The 16603-nt window shown below is 38.4% G+C and overlaps 1 protein-coding gene across 1 annotated transcript in view; it reads right to left on the bottom strand.

Moving 5' to 3' along the window:
• Positions 1–16603, bottom strand: part of llgl1 (LLGL scribble cell polarity complex component 1) — a 51768-nt gene that overhangs the window by 16058 nt on the left and 19107 nt on the right. Inside the window, exons 3-12 of the mRNA XM_073857080.1 lie at positions 14098–14179; positions 13787–13917; positions 10167–10310; positions 4528–4690; positions 4074–4209; positions 3566–3620; positions 3328–3482; positions 2988–3205; positions 449–516; positions 115–268 (exon numbers count right to left, since the gene is read on the bottom strand). Coding sequence (XP_073713181.1) covers positions 115–268; positions 449–516; positions 2988–3205; positions 3328–3482; positions 3566–3620; positions 4074–4209; positions 4528–4690; positions 10167–10310; positions 13787–13917; positions 14098–14179 — 1306 coding nt within the window. The remainder of the gene's footprint in view (positions 1–114; positions 269–448; positions 517–2987; positions 3206–3327; positions 3483–3565; positions 3621–4073; positions 4210–4527; positions 4691–10166; positions 10311–13786; positions 13918–14097; positions 14180–16603) is intronic.

Genomic DNA, 16603 nt, shown 5'->3' with positions numbered 1-16603 from the left:
TGGCATGGTAACGGTCAGAGCTGAAGCTGTCCTTGATCTGCAGTAAAAGGCATGCAAAAAAATAAAGGTTAAATCACATCTCCTGTACATTTTTAGTGAGAACAAAAATCTGACCTTTCTAAAAGGAGGCCAGTCCTCCTCTCCTGCTTGGGTCAGGCTGTCGTTGTGGTCACAATCCGTCTGAAAGATGTTTGCCGTGCTCAGTTTGTACAGGGGTTTGAGTGACACTCCAGACGCATCCCAGAAACGCACTGTGCCGTCCTCATGACTACAACAACCGAAACCACATTGTGACAATTGAAAGAAATAAACAGAATGATACTATTGGTTAAATACAGGCCCACTGGATGTTTAATCTAAACTTTCATTAACCATTAAGGAGCTGTACAAATACTTTTCATTGGTTTGTATTAAGACATTGAAGCGGAGCAATAAAATAAACCCTCACCCAGTTAACAGCAGTTCTTTCGGTTTTGGATCAGGTGCTAAGTTTTTCCCTCCACATATTGGCCAGTTCTGTCAGAATAAAGAAAGGGAGCGTAAATCAGGACTGCCACTTCAATGGAAAAACATCTGGCAATCCTAAGATTCAGACGAAACTACATTAAATAAGCACTTTGATCCTGGTTTATCTTTTATTGACTGTTGTTAAATAAAATCATTTTCAGAAATTTGCACCACTAGCTTATAATCCATTAAAATCTAAAAATAGGGTGCCATTTATTCATTTAACCACTCGACAACTAAGAGTGCCTTTTTTTGAAGTTCTCGCAATGTTATTCACATAACAGATGTTGCACATAAATTGTAAATTTTTTATTTGCTGCCGAAATGAAAGAAAACATAAGCAAACAAAATGGAGACATCCATGTGCAATTTACATCCACAGTACATGCACAGGTTTTCATTGTTATAAAGTAAATAAAATATGGCAAGTAAAGAAGTTATCAAAATCTTGGAAAAATAGACAGCATTCTCTGCTTTCAATGGGTAAGGGCGTATCCACTGTCGGCCCTGAAACCACACCCACTTGCGGGAAAGCTGTTGTCTCTCTAAACTTTTAAATAACGCTACAATACGTGCCATCGATTGCTATTGTGCCATCATCGAGCAACCGTTTTAGGCCCGCCTAAAAAAATAAATCCTGAACTCAGAAATGGTGAAAAACTGTTTAACGATCAAACTCTGCAATTCAGTACTAAATAGTTTAGTCTTTGTGGCGTGTTTCTGCAATACATTTATAACATGTTTAAAAACTTAGTCCATTTTCTAAAAAAAAAAACATGTCATCCAAAATGTTGATGTCTTTCTTTGTTCAGTTGAGAAGAAATTGTTTTTTTTTTGAGGAAAACATTCCAGGATTTTTCTCATTTTAATGGACTTTAATGGACCCCGACACTTAACAGTTTTAATGCAGTTTAATATTGCAGTTTCAAAGGATCTTAAACGATCCCAAACGAGGCATAAGGGTCTTATCTAGCTAAACAATTGTCATTTTTGGCAAGAAAAATAAAAAATATGCACTTTTAAACCACAACTTCTCTTCTTCCTCCGGCTGTGTGATGAGCCAGCGCGACCTCACGTAATTACGTAATTACGTCGGAAGGTCACGTTTTACATATATGAAATGTACATTTGCGGACCATTTTAAACAATAAACTGACACAAAGACATTAATTAGTATAAAAATCGACATACAACTACGTCGGAACGCTCCTCTTTCTCCACACTTGTAAACACTGGGCGTAGTTTCGCATACATCATCCGTGACCTCTTGACATGATGACGTATTGCATGAGGTCACGCTGGCCCGTCATATGACCGGAGGAAGACGAGAAGTTGTGGTTTAAAAGTGCATATTTTTTTGTTTTTCTTGCCAAAGATGACAGTCGTTTCGCTGGATGGGACCCTTGTGCCTCGTTTGGGATCGTTTGGAGTCCTTTGAAACTGCAATTTTGAACTGCATTAAAGCTGTTAAGTGTTGGTGTCCATTAAAGCAACACTATGTAGTTTTTTTACCTTTAAATAATGTCTCTAAAATTATTTCAGTGATAGAACAACTTTTAACTGGAGAAATTGTACTGTTGCTGCAACCTGAGCAGCCTCCTAGCTGCTACAAGCAAACTCTGAAAGTGGCGGTGGAGGGTAGGAAACACAACCCCGCCCTCCCCCTGCCTGCAGAAGAGTGTCTGATACCAGGCACTGTTGCGCTTTTCAACCACATGGGGGAGCTGTAAGTCATTTTTACATGGAAACTACATAGTGTTGCTTTAAAATGAGAAAAATCATGGAATGTTTTCCTCAAAAGAACATAATTTTTTTATCTGGATTTTTTAAAGAAAAAGGACTAATCCTTTAAGATTGACTTTACAGGGACTTTTGTGTATTTTATAATTGCAGAATACAATTGTTTATTTTTTATTAAAGTGCAACTTTTTTATTTCCTAAAAAAGTTATTTTGTGTATTTGGTATAATACAATGTGTTTGCATGGTTTATAGTAAAAAAAACTTTCTTCCTAAAATGCACTGATTTTGCACAAAACTCATTGATTTAAAAAGCACTGTGTCCCTGATTGGCCAGCTAAGCTGTACTTTGTGATTGGCCTGAATACCTCTGACGTCAGCCGGAAATGTGACGCTGCAAGTCAAAGCAGGAGGAATTATGATAATGTCGGTCTTGCCTACATCACCAATGGAAGTAAACTGTTGCCTACAATCCGTGTGTTTGTTGTAGTACAAGAAAAGAGATTTACGTTAAAGACAATAACTCGCATCATTGTTTACTTTGTGTATTAGTACATGTTAACGATATGCAAGAGTTACAAACCCCACTTACACACCAAAAGAAATGTTAAATCGTAAATCGGACCATTGGTGCGCTTTAAAAATAATAGCCTGGTATTGATAGCTAAATGCATAACTGCATACAACTGTAGTATATTTAAATTAATTTAAATTCACAAAACTACATCGACTGCGTCCTCACCTCATAGTTCTGCAGGGGACACTGCTGTTGTCCGGCACTGATCACCCTTTCCCACAGCTTGGGCGGCACATTTGAGATGTGGCATGAGCAAGTAATGGCAGAGGAGTGCAGTGGAGCCAGATATGGAGCAGGAACTGTGGGCCAGCCGGCCATCTGAAGATCAATCACCACTAGCTCCTCTTCCAAGAGAACCACAAGGGCTGAAGGGTCATCAAATTCTACGAGACAGAAAAGTGATTGCAACCGAAGTCCACCCACAGGAACCAAGAAAACATTCCCTGAAAACCAAAGAAACGCATTCCAGCGTGGGCCTGCTGTGCTTCGTCGGCAGCCCGCTTACCACTATTTGTGTCTGTGGAGTGGATGGTAAAGAAGTCTATGACGCGGGAGGTGAAATCCAAGGTGACGTGGTTGGTGTTTTGGAGGATGGTTAGGCAGTGTCGGTCTCCATAGCTTGCTCTGGGCATCCCACCACTGAACAGCACCAGAGGAGCTCTGTAAAAAGATTACGGAGAGTCAAACAAGCAGAACTGAAACATAATAATAGACTTTCGATTTCTACATGCAACACCACAAACCCCGATTCTGTTGTCCTCCACAGGATCTTGTTCACGGCTTTGCAAGGAAACGGGCCTGAGACGTAAAAAAAAGAAGAGAAAAACAAAATGAGTTTGAGAAACCACCAATGCACAGAAGAGTAAATATGGCCGAGTTAAAAACTGGGAAATATTTGAAGATCCAAAGCAGTTAATGCTGAAAAGAGCATTTGAGGTTTATAAACTATTTTAATAAGTCTGGAGTGGGATTTTAATGGCCTATCTTTGGTATATAACAACATTTCCGGACATTGTGAAAGTTAAGCATTACAGCATGACACAAGCCATCTATTAAATTATAGCTACTAGCAGAACAATATACAAACATCAAGCAGGCCAAAATTACAGCGTTAAACTTTAATGTATATCTAAATTGCAATGGTAGTGGCCATGGCAGTTTCGGTACTTAGCTGTGTACCATGCTACCCTAACAAACAAAAAAGTGGGAGAGGCAAGAGAGTAAAAAGTGTGTAATTGTGCAATGGCTCACCATATGGTATGGTTGAAGAGACCGGGTCATAAGTACAAGGATTGCCGCTGCTGACGGCCCACACCATGTATCCACCATCACTATGGGAACTGACAAAGCTGTTACCCGACCGTTCCCAGACCAAACTCTCCAGCTGCTACAAGAGTGACAGGTCCACACAATACACACGGTCAAAAAAAAACAAACACAAAGGACAAAAAGCCAAAAGGTTCAAATTAAACCATCTGGACATGTTGACATCAAGCACCCTTGATTTTAAAGATGTAATTTGAGCCATGGACTTTTGCCCATCGATGTGAATTTTCAGAGCTTGGTGTCAAACATTTATTTGACATTTAAAGACTGAAACTTTGACATCAAGGTTTTAGACTCTATTTTTAATTCTGGCCTTTAAAATCACATAAAACCAGAGCCATTTGAGAGATATCCAACACATTTGCGCACACCCACCCACCTGTTTTCCTAGGAAGAGGTTGTCGACATGTCGATTGTTAAGGTCCCAGAGTACAACCAGACCTCTGCTGTATCCAATGAGGATTTTATCAGAGTCTTTCGGATGTTCCTGCAGGGACTCCACAGGTCCCAATGATTTTCCACACTTGTAGTCTTCTGGAACGCTGAAGAGGGGAATAACCAGCCATGTGAATATCATTACAAAGAGCAGGATTATATTACTTTGGCGAGATGTACAGTAAAAACACAAAAAGATGTAAAAAAGTATGGAAAGATGACAAGCACGACGCTGGAACATTTTAAAGATTTATTTTCTTTACAGCGCCACTCATCTGCATAAACCAAAACCAGAGTACAAACAAGTCTGCTCTCTAATGGCATTGTCAAAAAGCTGTCACTTGGACAGCACCACACACTTTTAAAAAAGGTCCTAATTTGCACTATTTAGGTACAGATATGTGGCTCTGAGATACAAGGTACAAAAGTGTACTTTTTGAAAGCGTATTGCCCCAGTGACAGCTTTCGTACAGTTATTTTCAAATGTGTGCAGAACATATACAGTAAAATAATACACATAAATGTACATAGTACATAAATGTGCAACACAACACCTCAACATTAACTCTTTCCCCACCAGCGTTTTTTAAAAAGTTACCAGCCAGCACCAGCATTTTTTTATGATTTTAACAAAAGTTGAATGCTTCCAGAAAATGTTCTTCTTTAAATATATAAACATACAATATATCAAAATGAAAGAACAGAAACTCTGCTCTCAAACAAAAAACGCAGTTTCATCCTACCTTTATTTGTTATCTTTTTATCACCTCTCAAATATGGGTAGAAAAAAATTTGCACAATTCTGAGATAATTGCATTTTTGTGAAGGACTTTTGATCGAGATCAAATGCAGAGTGATGGTCAAAACAAACACTGAGTTTGAACTATTTGCCCTAAAGGAATACTTTCGGGTTTTAGAAGTTGAGTAAGAGTGCCCCTGGAAGATAATTGCAGAAATACGGCAGAAATATTTAAAGCAACACTAAAGAGTTTTTGCTCTTTGCTCCCTCTACAGGTTGGAAGCGGAATTGTCCATTACCACTGTCGTTAATAATTTAGCCTACTGCAGCAAAGCTGGCTCTGACTGGATTGTAACTTGCCGTAAAGCAAGTTTTTGTCGTTTTCACTCGAACTACAGGACCGCGACCCGACGGTTGAAAACTTCTTTAGTGCGGTTTTGGCCGATAGAGGGCTGCAAAGCGAATATGCCGTTCACCCTGTTTCGAGTAGATGAACGACTGAAACTTTTTGGAAACGTTATTTTAAGGTAAAAAAAACTCTTTGGTGTTGCTTTAAGGTGCAATGTGGGACTTTTAGTGGCATCTAGTGATGAGACTGTGAACTGCAACCAACGGCTCAGTTCACAGCTCATTCCTCCCTTCCAAAATGCATAGTAAAGGGCTCATTATAGTTGTGCATAGGTCCTACGGCGTAGCCGTGACGGCGTAGGTTCACGTCGGTTTTCATTTATACCTTTGCGTGGTCGTCTGCATCGACGTGCAAACGCGCGCGCAGATCGCTGGTAGGCAGTATCCACGCGTGTAACCACAGTAGCAGCGCGACTGTCAGAGAAGAAGCAGCTTGACAAGTTAACCCACAAACGAAGAAGAAACAGCAACTTGTTGTGTATGATTTGAGAAGACCAGCAATGATGGAAGTAAATAAACAGTGACTTTCGTTGCAGGTTGAGTTAAATCACTCCTCAACTTGACCATTCTTTGTTTTCACCGTCACAAACGGAAATACCTATGACGCCGTTTTTTTACCTGACGGGAGGGGGCCGATCACAGCGCTTGCGGTCCGCGTAGAACTGACGCGCTGTAAAATTTTTGCGAGGTGCGCAACAGGCTACACAGAGCTACGCACAGGCTACGGATAGCCTACGGCGTAAAACTTACGCACGACTATAAATCGGGCTTAAAGCTACCGTACCCTCCACAGGACAAACAAGTCATCGTACGAGACAACGTAGGCTGCGTCCGAAAACTTAGGCAGCTGACTCGTTGCCTCTTTGCCTCATGAGGCAATGACATTGGAGGCATGAAGGCAGCTAAGAAAAAGGCAGCGTGTTTGAAATATAAACAGAAAGCGCCTTTGTGATAACTAATCACATATTTGAAAACTACAATACTAATTTCTCACTAGAAATGCAAGTAAAACGTGTAAAAAGTGAAAATTTACATTTATTTATTTACACTAAATTTGTGCTCCAGCCACTTTCTTGGCCTCCATTTTATTTTTTTGAACTCGACCAGGCTCAACCAAATCACAAATTCCCTATGCGCGCACACGCATAGAACTGTCAGGAATTCAGAAATGCCTTGATGCCTTCCTGCCTTGGAAAGCTGCCACAGAAGGCAACAATTTAGAGTTTTCGGACGCAGCCTAGTAACAAAACGCAATCTACAGAACAGTTTGTCTGCTTAAGGCTTCTGCAACATAACTGATAGCGACTTTTATGTAAGGAGACCCGCGGTGTACGTAGATAAAAACAATAAAAGCAATACATTTCATTTTGTAGGGTCTTTATACACCACTAATAATAGTGTATAGATGAATATTATATTGCATTTCTTTTAAAGAGATCCTTCTAAAAGTCCCACAATTGCACCTTTTACAGAATTTAAGACCACGGCTTGTGTGGGAAATTTCATACTGAAGACTTTTGAGGGAAAAGTGCAGATTGAAAGGTTCAGTCAGTACAGACTGCGCTCCAAGCTTTTGAGAACAATGCATCAAACATTTGGTTTCAATTACGATTGATTAATGTTTTTAAAGACAGAAGCGGAGAACAAATAGAAAATAGTAAAATCAACAAGATTTTAAGTAAAAATCAGCGGTTCATTCAAAAAAATAACACTGCCAAAGATAACACGACATTCATTTGGTGACGAGTTCAAATTCAGTTTGCAAGCCAGACAAATGATGACCAATCAAAAGCCACAGTCCGGGATTCCTCTGTGGCTATGGCATGGATTCAAGAGTTGGAATGTGCATGGTACACCCACAGAGTCGGGATGAGATGCAACCGTGAAGGGGGAGGAAAGATACACGAAAAACACGGACTGGAATTACCATTACGGTGGCTTGAACAGACAAAAGCTTTATTTACTCAGTTTCAAACAAACAATTAAATATTAAAATTGGTGTTTTACAAAGACAATTTCATCATCAAAAGTAATGGGAGGTTTTTTATTATTGCATCAAGCATAGCTCTGCATTAATCTAAAAAGAAACCAAGAAAAATAAACGAACCCAAAAGCAACTCATTCGTTTTCTCAGTCTGGAGGTTGGAGACCACAGTGGATGAGTATTAGGTTTCATGTTTGCAATAACACCACCATTAACAACTGAAAAACACACTCCAAAGAGATTAAACCAAGTCAAATGTAGATTTCTTACATGCCTTAGGGATAAACACATCAACATGAAGTAAACAGAGTATTTTCTGCTATTCTAAATCGTATTAATTGCTCGAGATGTGTGTGCAATGCTTAACTTCCCCGTTTAAACATCTCCTCGGCTTAAGCTCAAGAGATTTGGCACTTGGTACAAAAGCATTTTGTTCAGTAGTTTCCCGGCTGACACATACTTATTACCAGTGGCTCTGATAGGACGCCCATTACCCAAAACTGTGCTCAGCTAATGAGCAGTTCAAGGTCTCTCTCAGAAGCAGATGAGCTCCACATTTAGCAACCCAAGCTATGTGTGCAACAGAGCACTAAGAAAGCTGTAATTTATCTCAACATCTTTAAAAGAACAAGACGACCAGCATGTGTGATTTCCTGCCCTGTAACGGGCATAATTACAGCCCTCTAAAAAACAGACGACTTCACACAAAAAAAAACATAAAATATTTAGAAATATTCTTATAATGATAACCAAGCACTCATATTAAGAAATTGGCTCATCAGACTCTTGAACCAGAGGCCACTGTGAGCTCCAAACATCTAACCGTTGAGGTGTGAACTCAGTGACTCAAGTATGGGACAGAAACCCTTGAGCCCCATCATGCAGCTCTGCTGACAGGGTAACAGACAGCCACAGCTGGGGGCAGAAATGGGCATTTAGCCCCGAGCGAATCGGGAAGTAAGATCCCTCTCTATAGAGTCCAAGAGCTGTGCATCAAAAGCACCTTGGGGCCAAATGGAAAAAAAAAGAAAATAAAAGGTTTTGGTGCAGCTTCATTAACTTCATGCACAGTCCTCTCAAATGGGGAGGGGGGTCCCCAAATGCTTATTTTATGAGGTAAGTGAACAAGCTGGGGAATCTGTCTAGTGCTTCTGAGTCACAGGCTGAATAATTTCCCCATTACAGACATTGTCAAATCCTCTGCAGAGCAATTACAGAGGAAATTTGATTTTAGGGTTTTTTCTTCGCAGAAAGTTTGCCTAAAAATAAAATCATTATCTACTTTACGTTCATATTTATGCATGGGACAGACACTTATCTAAAGCGACTTACAGTACATTCAAGCTATGCATTTTAGCAGTATGTGTGTTCCCTGGGGTCGAATCATAGACTTTAAAAAAATATGGAAGACGCGACGTCGGCTCCCTCCATTGTAATGAATTGAAGCCAAAAATGTCCGACCATGGTCGCCGCTATGTTACGTAAAAACTTCAGTTTGGAGCCAAGGCACGCGCAGAAGGAATCGTTCGTGGAGCCAGAGGTGGAGCCGCGGTAGACATGATTCTGTATAAAATGAGAATCACGATTCTTTTGCTTAAAATTAAGTCCCATTCGTTTGAATGGAGAGGGCGGGGTTTATGACTTGTACTGCAACCAGCCACCGGGGGCCAATCAAAGAGCCAGCGGCTTCACGTTTTAAGACTTAAGGGCTTGTTATAGTTGTGCGTAGGTCCTACGGCGTAGCCGTGATTGCGTATGTTCCGTGTCGGTTTTCATTTATACTTTTGCGTTGCATGCAACACGTGCAGACCGCTGGTAGGCAGTATCCACGCGTGTAACCACAGTAGCAGCGCGACCGTCAAAGAAGAAGAAGCTTGGCAAGTTAACCCATAAACGACGAAAGAACAGCAACTTGTTTTGTATGATTTGAAAAGACCAACAATGATGGAAGTAAATAAACAGCGACTTTTGTTTTAGTTTGAGTTAAATCACTCCTCTACTTGGCTCATTTTTGTTTTCACTGTCGCAAACGGAAATACCTATGAGACAGTTTTTTTACCTGACGGGAGGGGTTCTGGTGGACCAATCACAGCACTTGCAGTCCGGGTAGATCTGACACGCTGTTAAAAATTTTGCGAGGTGCACATCAGGCTACGGATAACCACGGCGTAGAGCTTAAGCACGACTATAAATCGGGCTTTATGGAGGCACACCCGAGTCGAACGCATTATTTTTTCGCTGCAAACACAATGGGCTACTTACCCTAGTGTCTTATAAAAACAATTTGATTTCTCATTTCAAGTTTTTCTACAGCTTTAGAAAACCTTAAAAAGTTCATTATTACATATAAATGTTTTTGTCCCATTTAGTAATACCAAATATTCATCACGCTTTGTGTGAATGGGGTTAAGGTGCCATCAGAGTAGGCCGCTGAAATAAATGCAAGCCTTACCTCTGCATGATTTCATCCTGGAATAGGGACTTGTTTAACAATGTGAAAGTGGGCAACTCCAGGAAGTGAACCCCACCACCTTCAGTTCCCAGAGCAAGAAGATCAGAGTTCTGTTTCAGGAGCATAACGGTTACGCGAGTTACACTAAAAAGAAAAGGGAACATATCAACGTCACAGCCTGGACAAGGTGATCAGAGGAACCACAAAAGCAATTTGGGTAGATCAAAAATAAATGCAATAATACTAACGTTCAGTATCGCTTTAAGATTAAACAAATTATCCAATTGACATTTTCAATAGTTTAGGGGAGCTGGAAAATGAAACATTTGATTTTTATCATTTTGGAATCCATTCAGCTGATCTCGGGGTCTTGCGCTAGCACTTTTAGCATAGCTTAGCACAATCCATTGAGTCTAATTAGACCATTAGCATTGCGCTAAAAAATAACCAGAGAGTTTCGATATTTTTCCTATTAAAAACTTGACTCTTTTGTAGTTACCCTGTTATTGAAAGTAACCAAGGGGACTATTTTCAGGCAGTGCATTATATCACTACGCCTGCTGCAGCCATGTTACATCAACAAAGTTCTTGATTATTACGCCAGTTTGAGAGCATAGTTCCGATCATATCTGCCTAGAAAATCGCAACTTTTAATTTTCTGTCGGTCTTAGTACACAATGTAATTACAGAAGAGTCAAGTTTAAACATGAAAAATATAAAAACTCTTTTTGGTTATTTTTTAACGTGATGCTAAAGGTCTAATCAGATTCAATGGATTATGCTAAGCTTTGCTAAAAGTGTTAGCGCCAGACCCGGAGATCAGCTGAATGGATTCCAAAACTGTAAAAATCAATAGTTTAACTCTAGGGGAGCTGGAAAATGAGCATATTTTCAAAAAAAGTGGAATTTTTTTTTTTTTTTTTTATTTGTTTATTTGTCAGGGACAATGCAGAGAGGCACATTGTAACAGGTTACAATAACTTGAACAGATGTGTTGCACACAGGGTTTCTAGCCGAAGCTAATTTGCAACCCCTGTCCCTGGTTATCACCACCACCAATAAAACCAAAGACAAACATCAGAAACAACAATAAAACATTAAAAATTACAATTAATAAAATCACAGTGACATGATCAGTGATCGCAGATTTGGTTTTGTTTCAGCCAGTATTTCACCTTTTCATTAAATGGTTTCAAATTTGTTTACGTTTTTATTTCTGTTGGTAGGGTATTCCAAAAAAGTATCACTTTTAAAGAGAACGATGACTGACCAAAACTAGTTTTACGCTGTGCCACCCAGCAGTTGCGATGTGATGATCCCCTGGTGGTGATCCTATTAGTACTTATTTTTTGTAGATATGGACTAAGTGCTGGTGGCGCAAGATTATTCACACATTTAAAAATCAATTTGATAAAAGAAAACTTAATAAAACTATCATAGCTTAGAAAATTATACTTTTTCAGTATTATACAGTGATTCTATTTCATTGGTTTTTGAGCCATTATTTTCAAAGCTTGTTTATATAATGAAATAATGGGTTTAACAGTAGACTGTGAAGCCTGGCTCCATACAGTAACACAATAAGAAAGATGGGAAAATATCATTGCATGCATAAACATGTGAGCTGCCTTAAGAGGTATGTAATGTCTGATCATTTTAAAACAATTTAAATTAGTCTTTACAGTTTTACATAGTTTTTTAACGTGTTTATCAAATTTAAGTTCCGGGTCCAGAATTACACCTAAGAATTTAAAATCTTTGACTTCCTCTATCTCCTCTTGATTTATTTTAATAATAAGCTTTTCTTTTACTTTCCTTCTCATGGAAAAACACATTGACACAGTCTTTTTCAGATTCAGAGTTAGATGATTGTTTTTAAGCCAAAGGGATACTCCCTCCATTTCACTTGTTAATATTTCAGCTGCTGCCCTAGGGGTTTTGGCTGATAAATGTATAATTGTATCATCAGCATACATCTGACATTCAGCTTTTTTACAGCAAGATGGCAAGTCGTTTATGTATAAGCTGAATAGCAGAGGCCCCAAAATTGAGCCTTGAGGGATTCCCATTGTAGACGGTCTAGGGGTTGAATATTCTGTATTGATTTTTACACATTGCTCTCTTGATATAAGATAGGATGCAATCCAACTAACTGCTTGCTCAGAAAAGTTAAAGGTACTAAATTTGTTCAAAAGCACTTCATGATTCACAGTATCAAAAGCCTGTTTAAGATCTATGAACACTGCTCCAACTACATTACCCTTGTCTAATGAAGATTTTATGTTTTCAGTAAGGTAGCAGTTGGCCATTTCCGTTGAGTACCCAGATCTAAATGCAAATTGTTTAGAATAGATAAGTGAATTATTTTCAAGGTAGTCAACCAGTTGTTCTGCAACAACTTTTTCTAGAATCTTTGAAAGAACTGGTAAGATTGAGATTGGTCTATAATTGCTTACTTGATTTGGTGCACCAGCCTTGAAAATTGGCGTTATGACTGCTGTTTTCCAAGTTTGTGGAAATTTACCAGCTCTAATGGAGAGGTTTATTAAATGTGTTATTGGTTTAATCAGAGTGGAGCAGTGTGTTTTAATAACAGCAATATCCAACCCAAACCAATCCTTTGCCTTTGAATTATTTAATTTATTAATGATTTTACCTACTTTCTCTTGGTCAACCTCCTTAATATAAAAGGACTGAAAAGAGTGTGTTGTAATAGCCTCATTAGCCTGTGATAGTGTTACTGTCTCAAAATTTTGAGCGAGCTCCTCCACTGATTTTATAAAATAATTATTAAATTCATTTGCAATTTCTGTAGTGTCGGTGCTAAGTACTCCTTTTATTTCCAACTCCGTTATTAATTTTTTATGACTGGACTTAAGTTTAGTAACACTATTTAAGTGTTTCCAAATAGAAGTACCATTTCCTTTAGATTCTAATATCAGTTGTGTCAAATATGTGGATTTTGCCAGGCGCAATTCCTTAACAACCCGATTTCTTAATCCCTTAAAAATAAGGTGGTCTGTAATTGATTTAGAAAACAGTGAATTTTTCAAAGCAAGATCCCTTTTTTTCATTAACTGGCGAATATCATTATTCAGCCAGGGTAAAGATCTTCTTCTTTGTATACACTTAACCGTTTTTGTATATTTCTTAATATGTCCTGTAAGTGTTTTCTTCATAATATTACAACTCTTATCTACATCCTTAGTTTGTAAAACGTCATTCCAATCAATATTATTTAATTCGTTAGCAAGATGTTGCTTTTGGTTTTTGGGAATGACTTCATTTCCTAATTTAGGCCTATGTTCATTCACAAACACTGGTAGACGCTGTTTTGTTAGTTTCCTAATAATCAAGGTCATATTATGATCAGAAAGGCCCGTTATTAAATTGTATGTTCTTGTAATTCTTTCAGGTCTATTTGTCATTATTAAATCAATCATTGTTTTGCTTGTTCGGGTGATTCTAGTTGGACCCTTGACTATTTGTTGAAAGTGATGTTTTGACATTGTCATTTTCAGCTTTTGTTTGCCACGTTTATCCAACCAGTTTATATTAAAATCTCCAAAAAGGAGACTTTCCCTTTAATAAATGTAAGAAAGCTTTGCAAGATGGCCAACCTTGTGCTCTCGATGCCTGGCCTGCCAGGCAATATGAAACTGTGGACCTCCACCAAATGAGACCGACTTTCTCTTTGCACAATCTCCCACAAGTGAATGCTGTTGTCATCCAAGAGAGAAAGTATCCTTCCCTATTAACACAAAACATACCACACGGCTGAAATCCTAAGTACCAACAACCTCATAAAACGTAGCGTACATATGGTCTAACACTTAATAGACCTCACCAAAACTTTCAAAGCTAATGTAGTATGTCAAACAAATAATATAAATGTGTAACACATAAACAAAGGACTGAAATACAGGCTTACCTGTCCATAAAGGAAGTGTATCTGTGTGACTGCAGCAGTGTCTTTATGAAGTCCTGTCATCTCCACTCCAGGGGCACCATATCTTAACATACAGTCAAGGAATATTGCAGTTTTGCATATTTCTTCTGTTCTACTCAAGTTCACACAAAAATTATATTCTGTCACTATTTACTGAACACAAATAAAGATATTTGTAAACAAGCAGGGAACAGGAGCACCATTGACTTCAATGGTAGGAAAAGTGATACTATGAAAGTCTGGTTACAAACATTGCTCAAAATATCTTCCTTTGTGTTCAGCAGAACAAAAAAATGTATACAGGCTTGTTTGAAACAACTTGAGGGTGAGTAAATGAAGACATGATTTCAGGGTTCCCACACCTTAGTTAACTTCAAATTCAACATTCGCATACAGAAGATATAAGCATTTAAAGTGAATTGTTATGATATTATCCTAAACTACACAGGGAATAACATGGATTTTTTTTCAGAAAACTTCTTGCATAAAATAGATTCAAGCACTGTCAATGACCTGTATCCATTTATGTATATCTTCAAAAACTTCCCATGGCCTTGAAATTTTTTCCCCAGATTCACAAACTTTCAAGGATTTTAAGGACCTGTGGGAACCCTGTGATTTTCATTTTTGGGTGAACTATCCCATTAACGTTCCCCCAAAAATATAAACAATCATTTATTCACCCTCTAATCAAGTGTAAAATCTTGTATGCTTAACTGTATTTAGTTTAACACAAAGAGAGCTCAAAAACAGCCCAAAAAGTTGATAGTGACCATGGACAGCCTGGGTTACCATTTACTTTTCCCATATAGTCGCAGTTGGGTGGAAACCTTGTCGTTCCATAGCTCATTTCCTTCAAAAATCAATTTTGGTAACCCTTTACAACGGTCTGTGGCTTTTGCAAATATTTAACAATAGAGAAGTATTAAAAAAGCTTGTGGCTAAACTTCGTAACTGCACTGGATTGTCAAAGTGTCTGTAAAACCTCATAACAGTCATGATAATGATAGACTGTCTCTAATAGCCTGTGCATAACACTTTGTGTTTTATAACATGACATTTTGGCCAAATGACAGATAAATGTAGCACCCCCATAGCTACAATAAATGTTATAACCTGCAAGTTGAAGAAAACTTAATGAGATGCACATAATATATAATTTACAACCATTTTAATTTCAATAAGCCCAACATTATAGCTGTCAAAACCATAACTTCATTTGAGCTTTACTCTGGTAAACGACTTGATGACACATCAAAGTGTCTGACCAAAACAGCAATATAAATTTTGAAAAAATGGTCTTTAAAACTTATATAATTTTAAAATATAGCGGTTTTATATATGCAAAGTTTCCACCTGACATCTTGAACAGTCTAGATAGTTTCATATAGTCTATTAAGTAGATTAAGGGGTCATATGATGCAATTTCATGTTTTCTTTTGTCTTTGGAGTGTTAAAAGCTGACTGATTGAGATTAATGTATTCAGCCAATCACAACCACGATTTTCAGAACAATAAGCTTTGTAAACCTCAACGCATTTCAGAAAGGCGGGGCATAGAGGAGCAACAATAATGTACGGCATGCGATTATTAAAAAGAATGCATTTTGTTAACCTTAAACCCAAACTTAAATCTGACACGTGAAGAAGCAACAGTTTGAGACTTTAGTGCATGAAATAAATTAAGAGATTTCTCTGATGGGAGTGAGAAAGCAAAGTAATTACAGCCATATAATGCTCATTACATACAGCCCACAGATCTAAACACTAAGAACAGAGCGGAAATAAAATCCAAACATAAAAGATCACTTTTGAGTATGGGCCAATCTGATCGAAAACGGTAATAGAAAGTCTTTTCTTTTAAATTGTCAACAGCTTCCAACCCGTGCAGACTTTCTTTATTTGCTCAAATGATTTCTGGATGGCTATTGTCTGTTTCTCATTACAAAACTGCATAGCCGTCCGCACTCTTAACAAAAGAGTGAATATCTAGGTCAAATCTGATCCACGTAAAATGATCCCAACTCTAGAGAGGGAAAAAATACTGAGTCTCAGAGTACTTGCATTCAGCAGGCGAACAGCGCGGTAAAAGTAAAGTTTTGATATAAAGATCACACACACACGTTTGGAATTTACATCCATGCATTTGGCCTTTGGCTTTAATCCAAAGCAATCATGTATTCCTGTGACATCAGCACTTCAAATGAACTACAGGAACACAAACTATTTGAACAGTTTTCCAAAGAAGCAGACCAACAAAATGTGCAACATACAAAACATGCGGTGCAGTATGCCGTATGTTAGTATCTCATCACAACTCATTTCTCTCTGCAAACAAAAGGACGCATCTGATTGAGACTAATGAGAAGAGATGCAGTCGCGGTGTGAGCACAAAACACACAGTCAGCTCGACCGAGTTCAGAACAAAAGCTGAGACTGTGTGGCACTGCCTTGCGTCACCCGGGCCACCTCGCTCACAGAGAGCCACT

This window comes from Misgurnus anguillicaudatus, chromosome 19 (genome assembly GCF_027580225.2).
Source record: "Misgurnus anguillicaudatus chromosome 19, ASM2758022v2, whole genome shotgun sequence".
NCBI lineage: Eukaryota > Metazoa > Chordata > Actinopteri > Cypriniformes > Cobitidae > Misgurnus > Misgurnus anguillicaudatus.
The sequence above is the reverse complement of the archived record's forward strand: the minus strand, read 5'-3'. Positions and strand labels throughout refer to the sequence as shown.